Genomic DNA, 15,215 nt, shown 5'->3' on the forward strand with positions numbered 1-15,215 from the left:
CAGGGGTGGCCAGACTACTTATATTTTGTAATTAAATTACGTTCCTAATTACTCTGCCTGGTACACCTGAAATGTATTATATTACATAAAAAATACTACAGAAGAAAATTTTATTATTGCAGCTAGGCGGCTATTTGGGCCAGTTGGTTCATGGTCATAACCTAACCTTTTAATTAATTGCAATTACAAATTACTAAAAAAATGACATTATTTTCGAATTACAATACTTTTTTTTTCTCCTTATATGAACCAAAAAGCAATTATTACTTTCTTGCAATAGGTAATTTTGTCTACATTGTAATCACTTTATAAGCCACTCTTCGGAGTCTGCCACACCAGATCCAAAGCATTGTAAAGCTAAATGTGAGAAAAGAGAGGAGAGTTTGAAACGAGAGGTCTGGCAGGCAATTTTTGGGGTGACTCCACAACTCTAGGCTATTCACGTTTTGTGCACGTTCCGGCTGTTGCGTGCATTTTCACTGTGTTTGGTGGATTTTGGACAAAACGGGGTAGATATAATTGCCGGCTTCGTTTCCAGTTTCCCGCAATATCCTCTAAAGAAAGCAAAAATAAGGGACCAGCAGCTGCCAGTGTTTTTACAAAGAAGAAAAAGGCTACACATTTTTGAAAACCGGAGACGACGGACGAAGAAGGGGACAACACACAAAACGTCTCAAACGCAGCTACTAAATTTTATTTGAACAGTCGTTTATATAGCATCTCTCCCACACGTCTTCCGGAACTGCCCACGTCACAGCAACTTTTAGCCAGGGTACATCTCGTCTTAACCCTTTTTTTTTTTTTTTCTCTTTCTCTCTTTTATCACCTCACTTAGTTTGTACAAAGCATTGCAATACAAGCACCATCATCACACCCGCTAAAGTCGGACCCAAGGAACCACACCTTCACACCCCACGTAACCTAACCGGCAAAAAAAAAAAAAAAAAATTGATAACAACACAAAACTTTTTGGGTGGCTTCGTCTAGTCTGATAACAATTCAAATCTCCGAACTCCCTTCATTGTCGCAACCCCCGAAGGTCAGATCCAACGCACACACCTTCACACAAGCTGCAAGGCCTAACTCGCATCTCGTATCACGCACAAGCACGCCGCATTAAAACACAAAAAAAAAAAAAAAAAATTACAACAGCAAAAATTTTCGGGTCGCTTCGTCTAATGCGATTGACGGCTGACTGATACAGTTTCCTACAGTCGTGATTCTAATTGTCTCTTTCAAAACTCTTTTTGCGCAATCTTTTTCTTTGCTTAAAACAACAGTAGACCCCCACACCGGCAGACAATTATTGCACTCCTGTACGTGTTTAGCAATCTCAGAGTTTGAAGACCCGATCTTAACTGCCCTCATGTGTTCAAGCAGTCTCTCATTCAAGCACCTTTTTGTCTGCCCCACGTAGGTGAAACCGCAGGCCTTCTTCGTCCGTCGTCTCCGGTTTTCAAAAATGTGTAACATCAACCAGCTCGCCTGCCTACTTACTTTATCTTCAAAAAGGCTACCTTTGATTTTTAATAATCGACCAAATATCTGTTTGGTGGTAGATCTATTATGAAACCTCTTACACTGGCCTCTCATCTCTCACTTTACTAAATTCCCTCTTTAACTGTAGATCCTGTTTCGTGACGAGAATGCGCAGCACACTCAAGGTATTCATGCAACCAATCTCGCGATAGAAGTGCCATAGTTGTTTTGAGAACAAAGGTTACGCCTTTGAATTCCTGCGTCCACTTCAATTTTTTAAAATTATTTTTTAAACTGGTAACATTGTGTGTTTGCACACTCCTCCTCTGGTTGTTCTGTTCTTCCAACGACCTAAGTTCCTTCTGTTCTTCAAGGCTTGTCCCTCCATGAGTCACATACTCTCTTTTTTATGTATTATAACATTTATAATATAATTAATATTAGGGTTGTACGTATAGTGGATTTTGAGTTTGAATCGAATTCGAAGCGAATAGTGATTTTGGACAAATATTTTCGAATTGAATATAGAATACTTGCCGTTCAAAATGCTTGGCTGCTTTTAGAGGGAAATTTAGAGAAATACTTCCAAACTGGATTTTTCCCACTGTCATTAGAGTCCATCTTGCCTAGGGGTGTCGCAAACTTTTGTCGAACCACATTTTTAGGCTCAACTTCGAGGGTTCGACTGGGTCGAACTGGTTTGACTGGATCGAACCGGTTTGACGAACCTTCAAACTTTTAACCAGGTTCGACCGGTTCGACTTTATGGACAGCGTGGCCAGACCTTGATACAAGCATGTCTAGGTTTGGAGAAATTTTTTTTATGCAAAGGATTATTTTAATTTTGTGAACCGTTGCAATTAAAAGAAACTAATTCTGATCACTGAAGAAGTTAATAACTTATTTTTTTGTACTGTATTAACTGAAATAACCAATCAGTGTTGCCCTTAATTCATCCCTTAGCCATTACCATCCAATCCGAAGCCAACTAGCAAGCCTGTCGCACATGCGCATAGCAGTCGAACCTTTGTCGAACTTTTCACAAGAAGTTAGAAAAAGTCGAACCTGGTTGAACTTGAACCTTGACCGGTTCGCGACACCCCTAATCTTGCCAACCAACCTAGCTTCCGCCGCTTTGACAATGTCGATGTCATTCACTCACCTTGTCGCTATATTAATATAGTATTCTTTTGAAATATTATAATTTAAATGTTTTGAAACGGTTTTTATGAGTTTTCTCGCAAATAAAGGTTTGAGGTATTAGCAGGTTATGAGAAATTTCTAAATGTATTTATTTTTATCCTAAACTTGTTTTTCTAACTTTATGTCTGGACGCGGTGGTGGTGAGAAAAGAGTGCTGGCAACCAGGGTGCCAAGATTGGCAAAGATGGCGCCGGCGTCTCTGGAGCTTGTTGCTCAGTTTCTTTTTTCCCGTTGATCAAAAAAAAGTTGATGAAATAACTACGATGAGTATATTTGAAAGTTTCCACAGTAATATTTATAGCATTTTGCCGAACGTGTGAGTATATTTTTGATTTTAGAAATTGTTCCTTTCTGTTTTCCGGACAGTAAACAAATTTGCAACCGTGAGTTTTCCGGCACGGATATTACAACTGCTCTCGAAGTGAATATCGAATAGAGTAATATTCGAAACTACTATTCGAAAATTCGAATATTTGCACAGCACTATGTAATATATAATTTAATATTTATATAATAAATATAATATAATGTATAATATAATAAGTATTATACCGTAGAATACCGCACATCCACCCATTCCACACTAAGCACCCATACCCAAATTTGTAAGATCTGAGAAAATATGCACAGTACATTGATATGTAAAATTGATGACTGGACTAGCGCCCATCCCCCATTTTTTGCGCGATTATCTCTAATTTTTTTGACGCAGAGTTTGACTGAAGTTTTACTTTTGTGCACATGTGCGATAATTGAAAAGTGCAATATTTGTTGAGTATATTGTTGCATGGTTTCACTTTAATGAACTTACTAAAGCATTTAAAGTACATATGTTTGCTTTGGTGTTGTGTAAACATTGCTAATCATTTTTTTTTTTAATATATAAAATGAACTATTTTATAAATTATTTTTTTCCAATTTCAATATTTTTGCATAAAAGTCCGGCAACGCTGTCTATAAGTTGAACTTCGTTCAACTTATAGGCAGTGTTGCCGGGCTTTCACAAGAAGTAAGACAAAAATGGGAGGGGGGGGGTGGGGCTTATGTCTTTAGTTTTTTTGCCCAATCCCCCGAAGGTCATCTTGGTGATATCCCACACTGCCTGGTAATGGTTATGAAATTGCAGAGGGTAAGCAAATTGGCAAAGGAGAGAAACCATACTTTTGGTTTTTAATTTCTAGGCTAGGCGGCGCAAGCTACTGCCCATTATAAAGGGTGCAGCCATTAGCATCCATCCATCCATCCATCCTTCTTCGAATTTCGCTAAAAGTCCTAAGCATTGCGACATCCCTAATTCTATTATTTTCTCCCACCACCGTAATGTCTTGAGAGATGCCGCCCCACTTTCTGAAGATAACCTGCCCTCTATTTTTAGCATGATTTGCTATTTTCTTTTGAACGATAAAAGCTATAGTCCACTCCTAGTATAATCATAGTGTTTAGATAAATGATGACCTCTGTGTCAATGCAACTGGGTAACTACGGGGGGGATATAAGAGAACATTGCTGACTGGGAAGTGCAGTCATCTTTGCTTCTTTGTCCCCCGCCGGAATAACAAGTTTGGCAGGAAAACAGTCTAAAATTAGCGTTCGTTCAACTTGTCTTGGTTGCACACCGAAAGTTAGCCCACTCCTTTTTCTTACCTGATTTGCCCTCAATTTTAGGATATCTCTCGAGGTATTACGGTAGTCTCATCAGAGCTGCTCTTTTTGGTTTTTGTAAAGAAAGATTGCCACAAGAAGATAATTATTCAGTGTTTTAATTACTTGTACTAGCTTACAGTAAATCATTACTACACTGCCTGTACCATGATGGATTGAGTTATGTTGCTTATCACTGCAAAAGGAAATTTTATTACTGCCACCCCTGGGGGGGTATTTGGGATATTTACATTTCTAAACTCTTGTTTTATATGCAGTTGTTTTTCGGGTTTTTTCAGTTACATTATTGTAACTGAAAAACCCGAACAAGCAAAAACCCGAAACAAGCAGCTGCTTGTCGAGAAGAAAAGTATAGTTTGTGCTCATTTCTGTGGCTTACATTATGGCTTTAATGCAGCGTTCATCATGATAGAAGCACAGACATTATCGCAGAAATTTATTCAAGAAGTTGCTTGGCTAAAAGTGGTACGACAATACTATTAACAAACTGCATTCTTTTGCCAGAATTTTTGTTGGTTTTCTTTCTGCAGAGGAGCAGTGCGGGGGGTAGCAAGTGTATGAAATCTTTGAGCCGAAATGTTTCGGTAGTGGACCTTTTAACTGGCAACGCATTTTTCGATTTCAGGAAAGCAAATCCCGGGCATCTGGCACACGAGCATCGTCGCCTATGGAAGGGAATACTTCTTCGGTTCCATGGGCATCGAAAGTTGCGGCGCGGTGAGTGCCTTCCCCTGGAACGTGGCGATCTGGCGTCGAGCGTCGTTGGGCACCGTGGCAAAGTCTCCAGAGTTAGATTTATCGTCTGGCTTTGAACATTGCGTTTGTTGCTGTCGGCAGTTTAACACCAAGTTCCAATACCGATTTCCTCTGTTGCTGCGGTCATCTACCTCATCTTTTGGTGTATAAGTCTTGGTGCGGAAAAAGAGCTAGATTTGAAGTATTTTTTCTCGGTGGTTGGGTCTATCAGCACGTCATATTTTTGTTAAAATCCAAGTCGGCTTAAGTGCCTTCTCAGAAGCCCTTTAACCATTTTCCGTTTTCTGTTCTTTTTTTTTTTACCAGCTTGCTTAACGCAGATTTTGGTTTCGGTAAAACTTGCACGCTCTGTGAAGAACATTTATTTGTAAAAGGTAGGCTGTTTTATGGGCGAAAAGTTAATTGATGTCTTCATGCCTTTAACATGTGACAAATTTCTTGTATCATACTTTTCGAGGTACGATACTATGCAGCGACACTTCGACCTTGCACCTTGAGGTCACTCTTTTGAGTGGCCTTGCTCGGACCTTTTTCATTCGTGACAGTGGCTTCCTTGTTTTTGCAGTCAAATGACGAATTCATTGGTAATTTCTAGATCTCGGCATTCGCCATGAAGCGTGAAGTCCAACGACATATATTCACCACTGTGTAAACCTAGGCTAGAGTATGCCGCAACAATTTATAACCCATATCAATTGTACCTTGTCGACACATCAGAAGCACTACAAAACCGAGCCACTCGTTTCATCATTATCGTTGTACAATAATTTTACGAGTGTTTCTGCCTTAAAAAATAAACTCCGACTTGCCCTTTATTCCCCCGACTTTGCCTTCTTCGCAAAATTCATTCCTACTGCTCAAAGACTCTTTGCGGTTACCACCATAAACAACATTTTCCCGCCCAAATGACTCATGCTATCAAACGAATTTTTAATGAGATCGGTGCTTTTAACGAATCCTTTGTTCCCCTCGTGATTTCCGAATGGAACCAGCTGCCATCATCTATCTTTACCGTCAACGACACTACAGCGTTTCTAAACACTCTTCAAATCCATCTTTTGTGAGTGCTCTTTCGGTTGTATTTTATTTTGTATAACTCCTACTTTGTATTATTTTACGTAATTGCATTTATCTGTTGTTTTATTGTATTAAACTGCTCCCCCTCTTCATGCAGTGCCCTAACTGAGCCTTTAAGGTGGAAATAAATGAAAATGATGGAGCACATCAAAACAAAAGTCGACTAAAAAAAAAAAATCACGTGCCATTAGAAAGTGACATTACGGGATGAAACATTGTTTTCATCGCTCGCTCCTACATGCCACTACATGTAAAACAAAGATGATGTCCCGGTTAAAAGGGGCGGGAAACAAACCGAAACTGAAACCACGTGGGAACGCGCCCATTTGTGCGTGGCACCCCCGGGGCCATCAAACTCGACTGCATCAATATCGCCGACTTCTCAATCTGAGATGAACCAACCTATGTGGTGGCATTGGTGGATTAAAGGCCGGCTTACGCATGCATGCCAGCACGGTGCTGGATCGTCGCTACCATCAGCACTGACGCGTCTCCAAGTTGGCGCCACATTGTGTGTACGAAGCGGAAGAGATCGGATCTCATGCAGCGGAGCACCAGTACACCCTTGATGTACCATAACGTCTGTGTTGCTTCTTTAGCATTTACCGTAATTTCCCGAGAGATGCCCCACCCTTGAAAGATAGGCTGCCCCCTATGTTGGGCGTGATTTTTTTTCAGGAACACCGAAAGATGGCCCACTTTTAGTAATTGCGGGGCCCCGGCCTATGGTGACCTCGGCAAAAACAATGTTACTTAACCAGGGCAGGAAATAAGTGAACATTGCTGACTGGGAAGGCCAGTCATCTTTGGTGCATCACCCCTTCCTGCGATCACAAGTTTCGCAGGTCACTAAGTCTAAAACTAGCATTTTTACAACTTTTCTAATGGCATGCCAAAAGTTAGCCTACCCCTTATTGTCTTCCGATTTGTTATCACCTTTAGGTGGGCTATCTGTCAGGATTTTACGGTAGTCACCACTGCGTTGTGCGTGTGAACGGGCCTTAAATCTTTCACAGTTGGGTTTCGTTTCCTGAAAGGTGTGCCCTGGCGGTCAGTCTTGTTTCCAAAGGCGCACAGAAAGTGCCGGCGGACTGATTTTTTTTTTTAAATGATCTACCCAGTGTCGCAAATAGCGGCCAGTCTCTTTAAATCGGCCAAAAAAATTTATTTCTTACCCTATAGTGCTACGATTTTGTGCAGCGTTGCCCACAGGTGGTGCATTTTTTCTAGGAAATTTGCAAAGATTGAACTTACCTGAGGAAAAAGTAAAAAAAGAAACGGGTTTAACTCCTATGAAAACGCAGCGAAGCCACCGGTCTTCAAACAATAGGACACCCTGTGGTTTGAAGACCGGTAGCTCCGCTGCGTTCTCATAGGAGTTGAGGGGGGACGCTACCCAGAAAAAAACAACTTATTTCTGCAAAAAAAGTAGATTTTGAAAAAATGACATACTAACATCCACCAACATCTAGGGAGTATTTCCAGAAAGTTTCATTATTTAACACTGCATAGTGGTTTATAAATTATTTTGGTCCATTAATGCTAAAGAAAAGGTAGGGTTGGAGCGCTTTACATGCTTTTTCTCCGTTCCACTTTTCTGCATGAAGTTTAGTTTAGGAAATCTATTGTTTTCCTGTTACACAATAGAGAATTATTCTTAGGTGGTTTCTGGAATAGAATTATGTGAGGAACATGCCTGGCTGGTCAGTTTTTCTACTTTAACATTGTTTTATGCTAAAAAAACTACATTTGTAAAAAAGTGCAGACATGAAAACAAATTTCTAATCTTCTTAGTGGGTTATACTTACGAAAAACAACGCAATATATAGCAAAAAAAAATAGCTGGTTTTGTGCTATGGGTATTCCTATGACTATATTACACATAAAAATCATAAATTTTTAATTTATTTTAAAACTATAGTTTTCTTAAGTGAACACACTGACTTCCCTCGTTGTAACATTCGTAACAAGTTTCAGAATTTACATAGGACAATGAAATTTGGCAGGGATGGTATTGCCACTCATATAAACTTCCCCTGCAAATTTGATCGAAATCAAGCAAGCGGTACAGAAGTTGACTTTTCTGGATAGTGTCCCCCCTGATGCCTTTTTATTTTTTTTTTTACTTTTTCCTCAGGTAAGTTCGATCTTTGCAAATTTTATAGCAAAAATGCACCACCTGTGGGTAATGCTGCACAAAATCTTAATGCGATAGGTTAAGAAACAGATTCTTGCTGTCGATTTAAAGATGCTGGCCGCTATTCCAGGCGAAAATCAGCCCACCTCCAGCTGGATTATGGAACTGGAAATGAGGCAGTCCAGCTGGATTCCAGCTGGGTCCAGCTGGGTCCAGCTGGAATTTAGCTGGACTGTTTCATTTCCAGTTCCATAATCCAGCTGGACGTGGAGTGATTTAGACACCCGGTATATGGAGCATGCATGGCGCTTGCAAGCTATTCAGGTGGAGAAGTGTCGAATGGAGATATCGAGGGTAAAAGTGGTTGGCTTCCTGCTATTTGGTTTCATTCCGGCTTGTCCCCTTCCACGACGTGCTGGCTAGTCCTCAGACTTGGAACCCGACATACTTTGCAGAGCCTCTCCTTCGGACGATAAACTCTCATCCTTTGAATTTAACTCTGAGGAGGGCTAAAGGCTTACGAATGCATGCTGGCAGTCCAATTGCTACCACCACCAGAGCAGCCAACACGCAAAGCCACCATCTCGCACATGCACGGAGCGTTTAATTTCAAAGCTATAAATAGCCCAAAACACGCGCGTAGACACTGTTTACAGTTTACCAAAGACATAAGAAAGGGCAGCACCTCCCGAAGTGCACATGGTTTTGCGTTTGGGGGGAAATTTCGAACGTGTAATCGTCGTAGTATGTAATGCAACGACCATCAGACGGCTAAAGCGGCAGAACCGCAGCTGGGAACTTTGTCAACACTTGATTCTGGGAACGTGGCTGAGCCCGAGTTATTATTTTGTTCACCAAGTTGTCGTTATGTCGGTGAATTAATGATGCAGCGACAATGGATTGTGCAGGGCCAGACGGTGTTGCACGACCCAGACCAGATCCTGACCCTTGGCCACACGGAGCTGCCGTACAGCCTCTTCCTGGAGTACATATTTGCCCTGGGAGAGTCCTCTTACAAGTGAGGCACGCCACTTTGTTGTCTGCCTGATGGCTGCGCCAGAAGCTCGGTTGGAGCGACGAAGAGACTACCATACTTGCTCGAATATAGTAGTCTGTGTGCTTACCACATACAGTCTATAGAGTGCACCTGGAGACAGAGGATCACGAAAGCTGGCGTGTCTGGTTCTTATTTGTAGATGGCAACACTTTGACTCGCTAAATCTGAAAGATCTATGTTCTGTTTTACCGTAAGCCCAGAGGAAAAACTGTACAAAAGCGAGGACAACACTCTGAGAAGAGCTTCCGTGCACTTGCACTTTTAAAATGTAAGTGTTGTTGAAGCCCACAGGCTCGTGCTTGTAGTATCGGCTTCGCTCGCACTTATACAACAATGCACCGTCTACGAACAAGCCCACGTCTCCGTGGCGTGATGTGACGTGGCGCGACGTCGGAGAGTCGAGTTGGTGTACAGTGGAAGCATAGTTGCTGTAGTTATACGGTTCCAAACATTCCCCGTTCTCTCAGGACAAGTGACAGGAAGAAAAGCTTCTGGGATTTTGTAAGTGCTTTTACCAGTCTGGTCACGAAATCTGCTTGAAATAGCCGGCTAACAGTCGGAAAGGAAGATTCGCTTGACGGCACAATTACGGTGGGCACTTTCGGAAGAGCACAATGCTTGTTGAGGGGGGCGGGGGGGGCAGGGGCAATGGGGGTGGCGATCATTCTCCCATACATTTCAGAAATTTTACACAAACAATACGAGGGAAAGGATGGAAAATCTCGTGCACCCCCCCCCCCCCCCCCCACTACCACCATCGTCACCCCGTCAAATTCTCAAATAGTTCTGCTGCCTCTGAATTGCTCATTACTGTCAGAAGAGCTCGATGCCAATATTGTACACTCCATTTCAGCATAACCACGGGACAACGGACAGTTGGAGCTTGCTCCTCTCCTCTCAGGCCAAGTCGTCACGTGCTTCACCCCAGTACTTTATTAGTTCACGTGGGCCGTAGCTATTTTTGTTTTTCTGCCAGGTCATGTTGAAACGGAGTATACCGACATAAGTGACTCTCTAGTTGGCATATTACATCGGCGAATTACTTTGTTTTCACCTATGTTTATATTTTCTTTGTGTAATGAAACCTCAAGTTCAGTGTTACTTCTTCGTGTCTCAAAACCCCGGTTCAGTGTCATTTCTATTTTGCGTATGTTGACAGCGATGGGGATATTTATGCTCACTCTAGAATGCCACTGTTTGGCATGCAGCATACGATGAGGCAGTGATGACATGTATCTGCATATTTTCTGAGTTAACAAGTACTTAGGGTTCAGTATATTGCAAATATTTCGTTGAATATTTTTTTTTGACAAAGTGCCTGAACCCAGCCGGTAGCTACGAAAAAGGAAACTTTTTTCCCTTCCTTACAGTGAAATTTCTAGTTGCGATTTGGCGCTCTGTCCTATCTCGTTTTTCTTCCTGTCTTTTCGTTTGCGCTATTTTACTTCAGTACATAGCATCGAAGTTTGTACAGGAATTGCAGCATCGGTGCCCCTCTCACGCCTGCTCGTCCGGCCATCGCGGCCCTGTGCAGGCCCCAGACCTACGACCTGTTCAAGCACAACTGCAACAACTTCACCCAGGAGGTGGCCACATTCCTCACGGGGAAGTCCATTCCGCAGGAGATCCTGGACCTGCCAGAGGAGTTCCTTAACACGTGAGTTTCCCGTTAAGTTGTCCAGCCCCAGAGTTTTCCCTGACTCGTCCGATGAAACGTCCATTGACAGCCACTTTGCTAAGTCTGTCGGTTATAGTCGCTGACAGAGTGAGGATGGCCGAGCATGTCTTTCGAACGCCCTTCTTCCAGCTCGCGATTTTGAATGCCCGTCCTTCAGCACACACTTGCAAATGCCCATCCTCCAACACAGAATTTCAAATGCCTACCCTGCAGCACACTATTTCGAATGCCCACTCTCCAGCCAACTGTTTAGAATGCCCACTCTCCAGCACATTGTTTCAAATGCCCCCCCCCCCCCTCCCCGCACACAATTTCGAACGCCCCCCCTCCAGCACACAATTTTGAACACCCACCTTCCAGTACACAATTTTGAATACCCACTCTCCAACACACTGTTTCGAATGCCTGCCCTCCAGCACACAGTTTGAAATTCCCCCCCTCCAGCACACAATTTTGAATGCCCGTCCTCTAGCATGTGCACGCAAGGTGTCCATGAGATGCCAAAGCGTGATCAAAGGTAGGAGGCAAAAAGCCTTTTGGAAAAAGAAAATATTTGCACGACTTCGAAATTTTGGGGGTCGGCCTTTCGGAGTAGTAGTGCATCTCAGAATCGCTCCTGATGCAATCTCCGAGAGTTGTCTCACCCCCGAAGGATGACCCGTCCCTGGTTTCTGTCATCCATTCGGCTTCGGTGTTTTTATTTGCAAAAACACTGAACGCTAGCGTGCACCTAGAGAGCACACCAGTCAGGTGACTTCAGCAGAATGTGGCAAGTTATGACAGGAGATAAAGAAAACAGCAAGAAAGTGATACGATGGCCATTTTTGGCTCGCGTCGTAACAAATTTGAAAGCATGTGGGGTCTGGGAAAAAACACCACACTACTTTGAGCTCGACCGAAAAATAGCAAGGCGGTGGATTAAAACTTTGGATTGGGCTAGTTGGTTCATTATATTTTGGAAGGCTTAAAAGTGCAAAAAACACAGACGAGGAAGAGACACATGCATGTCTCTTTGTCGTCCGTGTTTTTTGCGCATTAAGGTCTTCCAGATGTGGTAGAAGGTTGCATACAGAGTTACGGTATTTTTTGGCGTATAAAAACTCGCATTGTTTTCCCCAAATTCATGTCTGTGCATCTTGTTCAGTAGAGGTGCGTCTTGTACAGTGGTGTGACTTGTATGCTTTTTTTTTTTTACAAGTTTGGACCTTGTCTATGCAAGGTGTTGACCATTTTGACAAATTACTACAAAGGAGGAACGGCAGAGCACCCGCCCACGGTTCGCGGTTGGGGCTTTGCGTGGACCTTGCAGAGTGTGATTTATACGAAGTTCGAACGTTCCTCAAACAGGGGTCGGCCCAAGTCTTCCGAGGATACCGACAATCCACCCAGGACCCCGTAGTCGTAAAAATCGCGTCCCAGACATTCAAGCATTACGGGATCCCTGCTGTCCTTGACAGAAAGGAAGCGGCCGAGCTCAACGAGCTGCTCGCATCAGTGCTCCCCACTTATGCTTTCCTGTGTACACTATGTCTGATATGCACTCGTATCGGCAACATTGGGCATTCGTACGTATCCCGTCCTCGTCGCCGATATTACGTCCTGGCCGCACCAGCGTGACAAATGGGAAGAGCGAAGTAAGCGCACTGCGAGAGTACATAAAAAAGAATGAACGACGCTTACGGCGATGCCGACACAACAATGTGCGACAAGTTGAATGAAATTTCGTGCAACAGCGACCGTTCATTAAAAGGTTGACGAGCGCATGGACCACGATTGAACAGACTTTTGCACTTTTGATTTCGAAAAAACATGTCACTCCCCGCCCAACTACAGTGGGTTTTTTTTTTTTTTTTTTTTTAACTTTTCTTGGTCATGCATTGAAAGTTAGCCTCCCCCCCCTCGCCTTATTTTTGCCCAATTCCCCCCTTGATTTTAGGTGGGCTATATCTCGGGATACAGTAAAACCTCGTTATAACAAAATGGGATATAACAAACTAATAGATATAACAAAGCAATCATAATTCCCCTTGCTTGCTGATAGTGGGAAGGCATGGACATTGGCTATAACAAACTAATGGTTATAACAAAATAATTACGACTGCTCCCTCAACTTTGTTATAACGAGGTTTTACTGTATTACATAACTTGAAATACATCTTGTATACTTTGTTTCAGCTTCTGTCCGAGCACAGCCAAAGGCTGAGGGACGGTTCGCAACTTCGAGAAGAGCATTGCTACGCACCACAAAGTAGTCCTCAAAAGTATTTTTTTTTAAATAACTGTTTTGTGCGTAAACATTGCACAATATTCCAGATGTGTACTTCTGAGAATGATTGGCAACTAAAGAAATTAAATATCTGAAGTTTATGTTTTTATTAATATATGTAAATGAATGTGGTTTGGTGAAAACAAGTACATCCACTGGCAACACGGCTGCAGCGCTCGGTTTTTCTGTCTGATTTCGTTCCCGTAATGGCCAAATCATGTGCTTTGCTGCTTTCCTCACCGAGTCGCTTCAAAACGTCCTTTCACAAAGGCACGTTTGGGCATCAGGCGCGAGAAGCCGTGATGAATGTCTACTTGCAAATTCGGCAAGAGACTCCAGCCGCATCATAATGCGAATGCATTGTAAACAAGAAAAGCGTCCAGGCCACAACAATTCACTCTTACGCAACGAAATCAGGGCACCCCTTTACCTGCCGATCACATTAAACTCCGAGAAGCTGGTGGAGAGTACTGCGCCTCGATCCCTGGTATATCCAGACAATACAAGGAAACATCAACGGCCGGGTCATCGGGCACCTTGCAGTGCGTACTTACATCTTGAAACTACTGACATCCCCTGTGACTAAATTTCAGAAGGTGAAAGTGCACTTTTTAAGCCTGAAGCAAGACGATACCGTTGATACAGCCGTAGCAGACGAAATACTCGGCGAGCCGTCTGGGCGGTGCGAACGACCAGCAGCGCAGCGGAGTGATACAAAAGTGCAGGCGAGATCCCGTGACTTATTGCCGGCGTGCGATTGGCTCCTTCCACATGTAGCTTTGGCTGTGCTCGGACGGAAGCTGAAACAAAGTATAATAACTTTTTTTTATTGAGGGGGAAGTAGTTTACTTTTACTCGTGACATGCAGGCACTTGTGGCAAGCATCCAAACACTTAAAAAAAAAAAAAAAAAAAATTCAGTTTTTTTTTGTTTTTTTTTTACATGATAAACTAGCAGTTAAGTGCAAGACTTAGCGCAGTAGTTTCTAATTAAAAGGCTTTTAGAGGCGAGTTTATCAGTTAGAGGGCTTCTTAGGAAGGATGGTGAAATTTTAATTATACTAACTCTTGAAAACAAGCCTTCACTTATAATTAATTTTGTGGAAACGACAGTGAGGACAGCTTTTGTTTTAAGGGGGGGGTGGGGGGGGGGGGTGGTGGAGGGGAATCCTATTCCTCAGCTCTGACCCCCTTCTTCTTGATAGAAGAAATTTACTTTTCTCTAGGAAACAAAATAGTAATAAAATTGAAGGAGCTGTGCAACAATTTCAGTGCTCTGCTTAAATAATTTGGGAGTTGGTGTCTCGACTCTCTGCAGTAAAGAACAAAAAAGCACTTTTGCCTGCATGTCCTAGTTTTTATTTTAAAAATTGACAAAGATTGAGGTTTTCGGCACCTCTCAACTCCTTCACGATCTTCCGAATCACGTGCCCTGTGACATGAATGGGGGACGCGCAGGGTTCCGGTGAGGCTCTTTCTCTAGAGCCGAGAACTCATCCGCTCGCGACCGTGTGACTACGTGTTTGCGCAGCGCGATCAACATGGCGAAGGGAGGAAAGTCTCGTCTGGGTCCGGCCATCCTTGTCCGGCTCTGCCCCCGTCCACCTCCGGCTTCTGGTGGCTGTTCGCGGTAGCAGACAAAGCTGATGGTTTTGTTGACCTCGGATAGATGGCGCCACTAAAACTCCGTATAATAAAGGTTTTGTCGATGATGCGAGGTTTTTGACGCATTGATATTTATGTTGAAACGACAAGATTTATAGAAAAGTCGCCTTTTATCGAGCAGGTATTTGCACAACTTGCCATCTTTCTACAAGACCCTGATTGACGTCATGCCACGTGGTTCTCATGGCCGCCGCTCGCGGCTGCAGGTCGGGAAACGTTCGAACTTTTGCCTCGTG

General features: G+C 43.0%; 1 protein-coding gene across 2 annotated transcripts in view; it reads left to right on the forward strand.

Moving 5' to 3' along the window:
• The window catches only part of LOC8028598, a 38,696-nt gene that overhangs the window by 2,477 nt on the left and 21,004 nt on the right, over nucleotides 1-15,215 (forward strand). For both annotated transcript variants that reach the window (XM_029981090.4, XM_029981091.4), the window contains exons 2-4: nucleotides 4,970-5,061; nucleotides 9,223-9,332; nucleotides 10,906-11,028. In XM_029981090.4, the coding sequence (XP_029836950.2) occupies nucleotides 4,970-5,061; nucleotides 9,223-9,332; nucleotides 10,906-11,028 (325 nt within the window). The remainder of the gene's footprint in view (nucleotides 1-4,969; nucleotides 5,062-9,222; nucleotides 9,333-10,905; nucleotides 11,029-15,215) is intronic.

This window comes from Ixodes scapularis, unplaced genomic scaffold (genome assembly GCF_016920785.2).
Source record: "Ixodes scapularis isolate PalLabHiFi unplaced genomic scaffold, ASM1692078v2 PGA_scaffold6__148_contigs__length_123643588, whole genome shotgun sequence".
Taxonomy (NCBI): Eukaryota; Metazoa; Arthropoda; class Arachnida; order Ixodida; family Ixodidae; genus Ixodes; species Ixodes scapularis.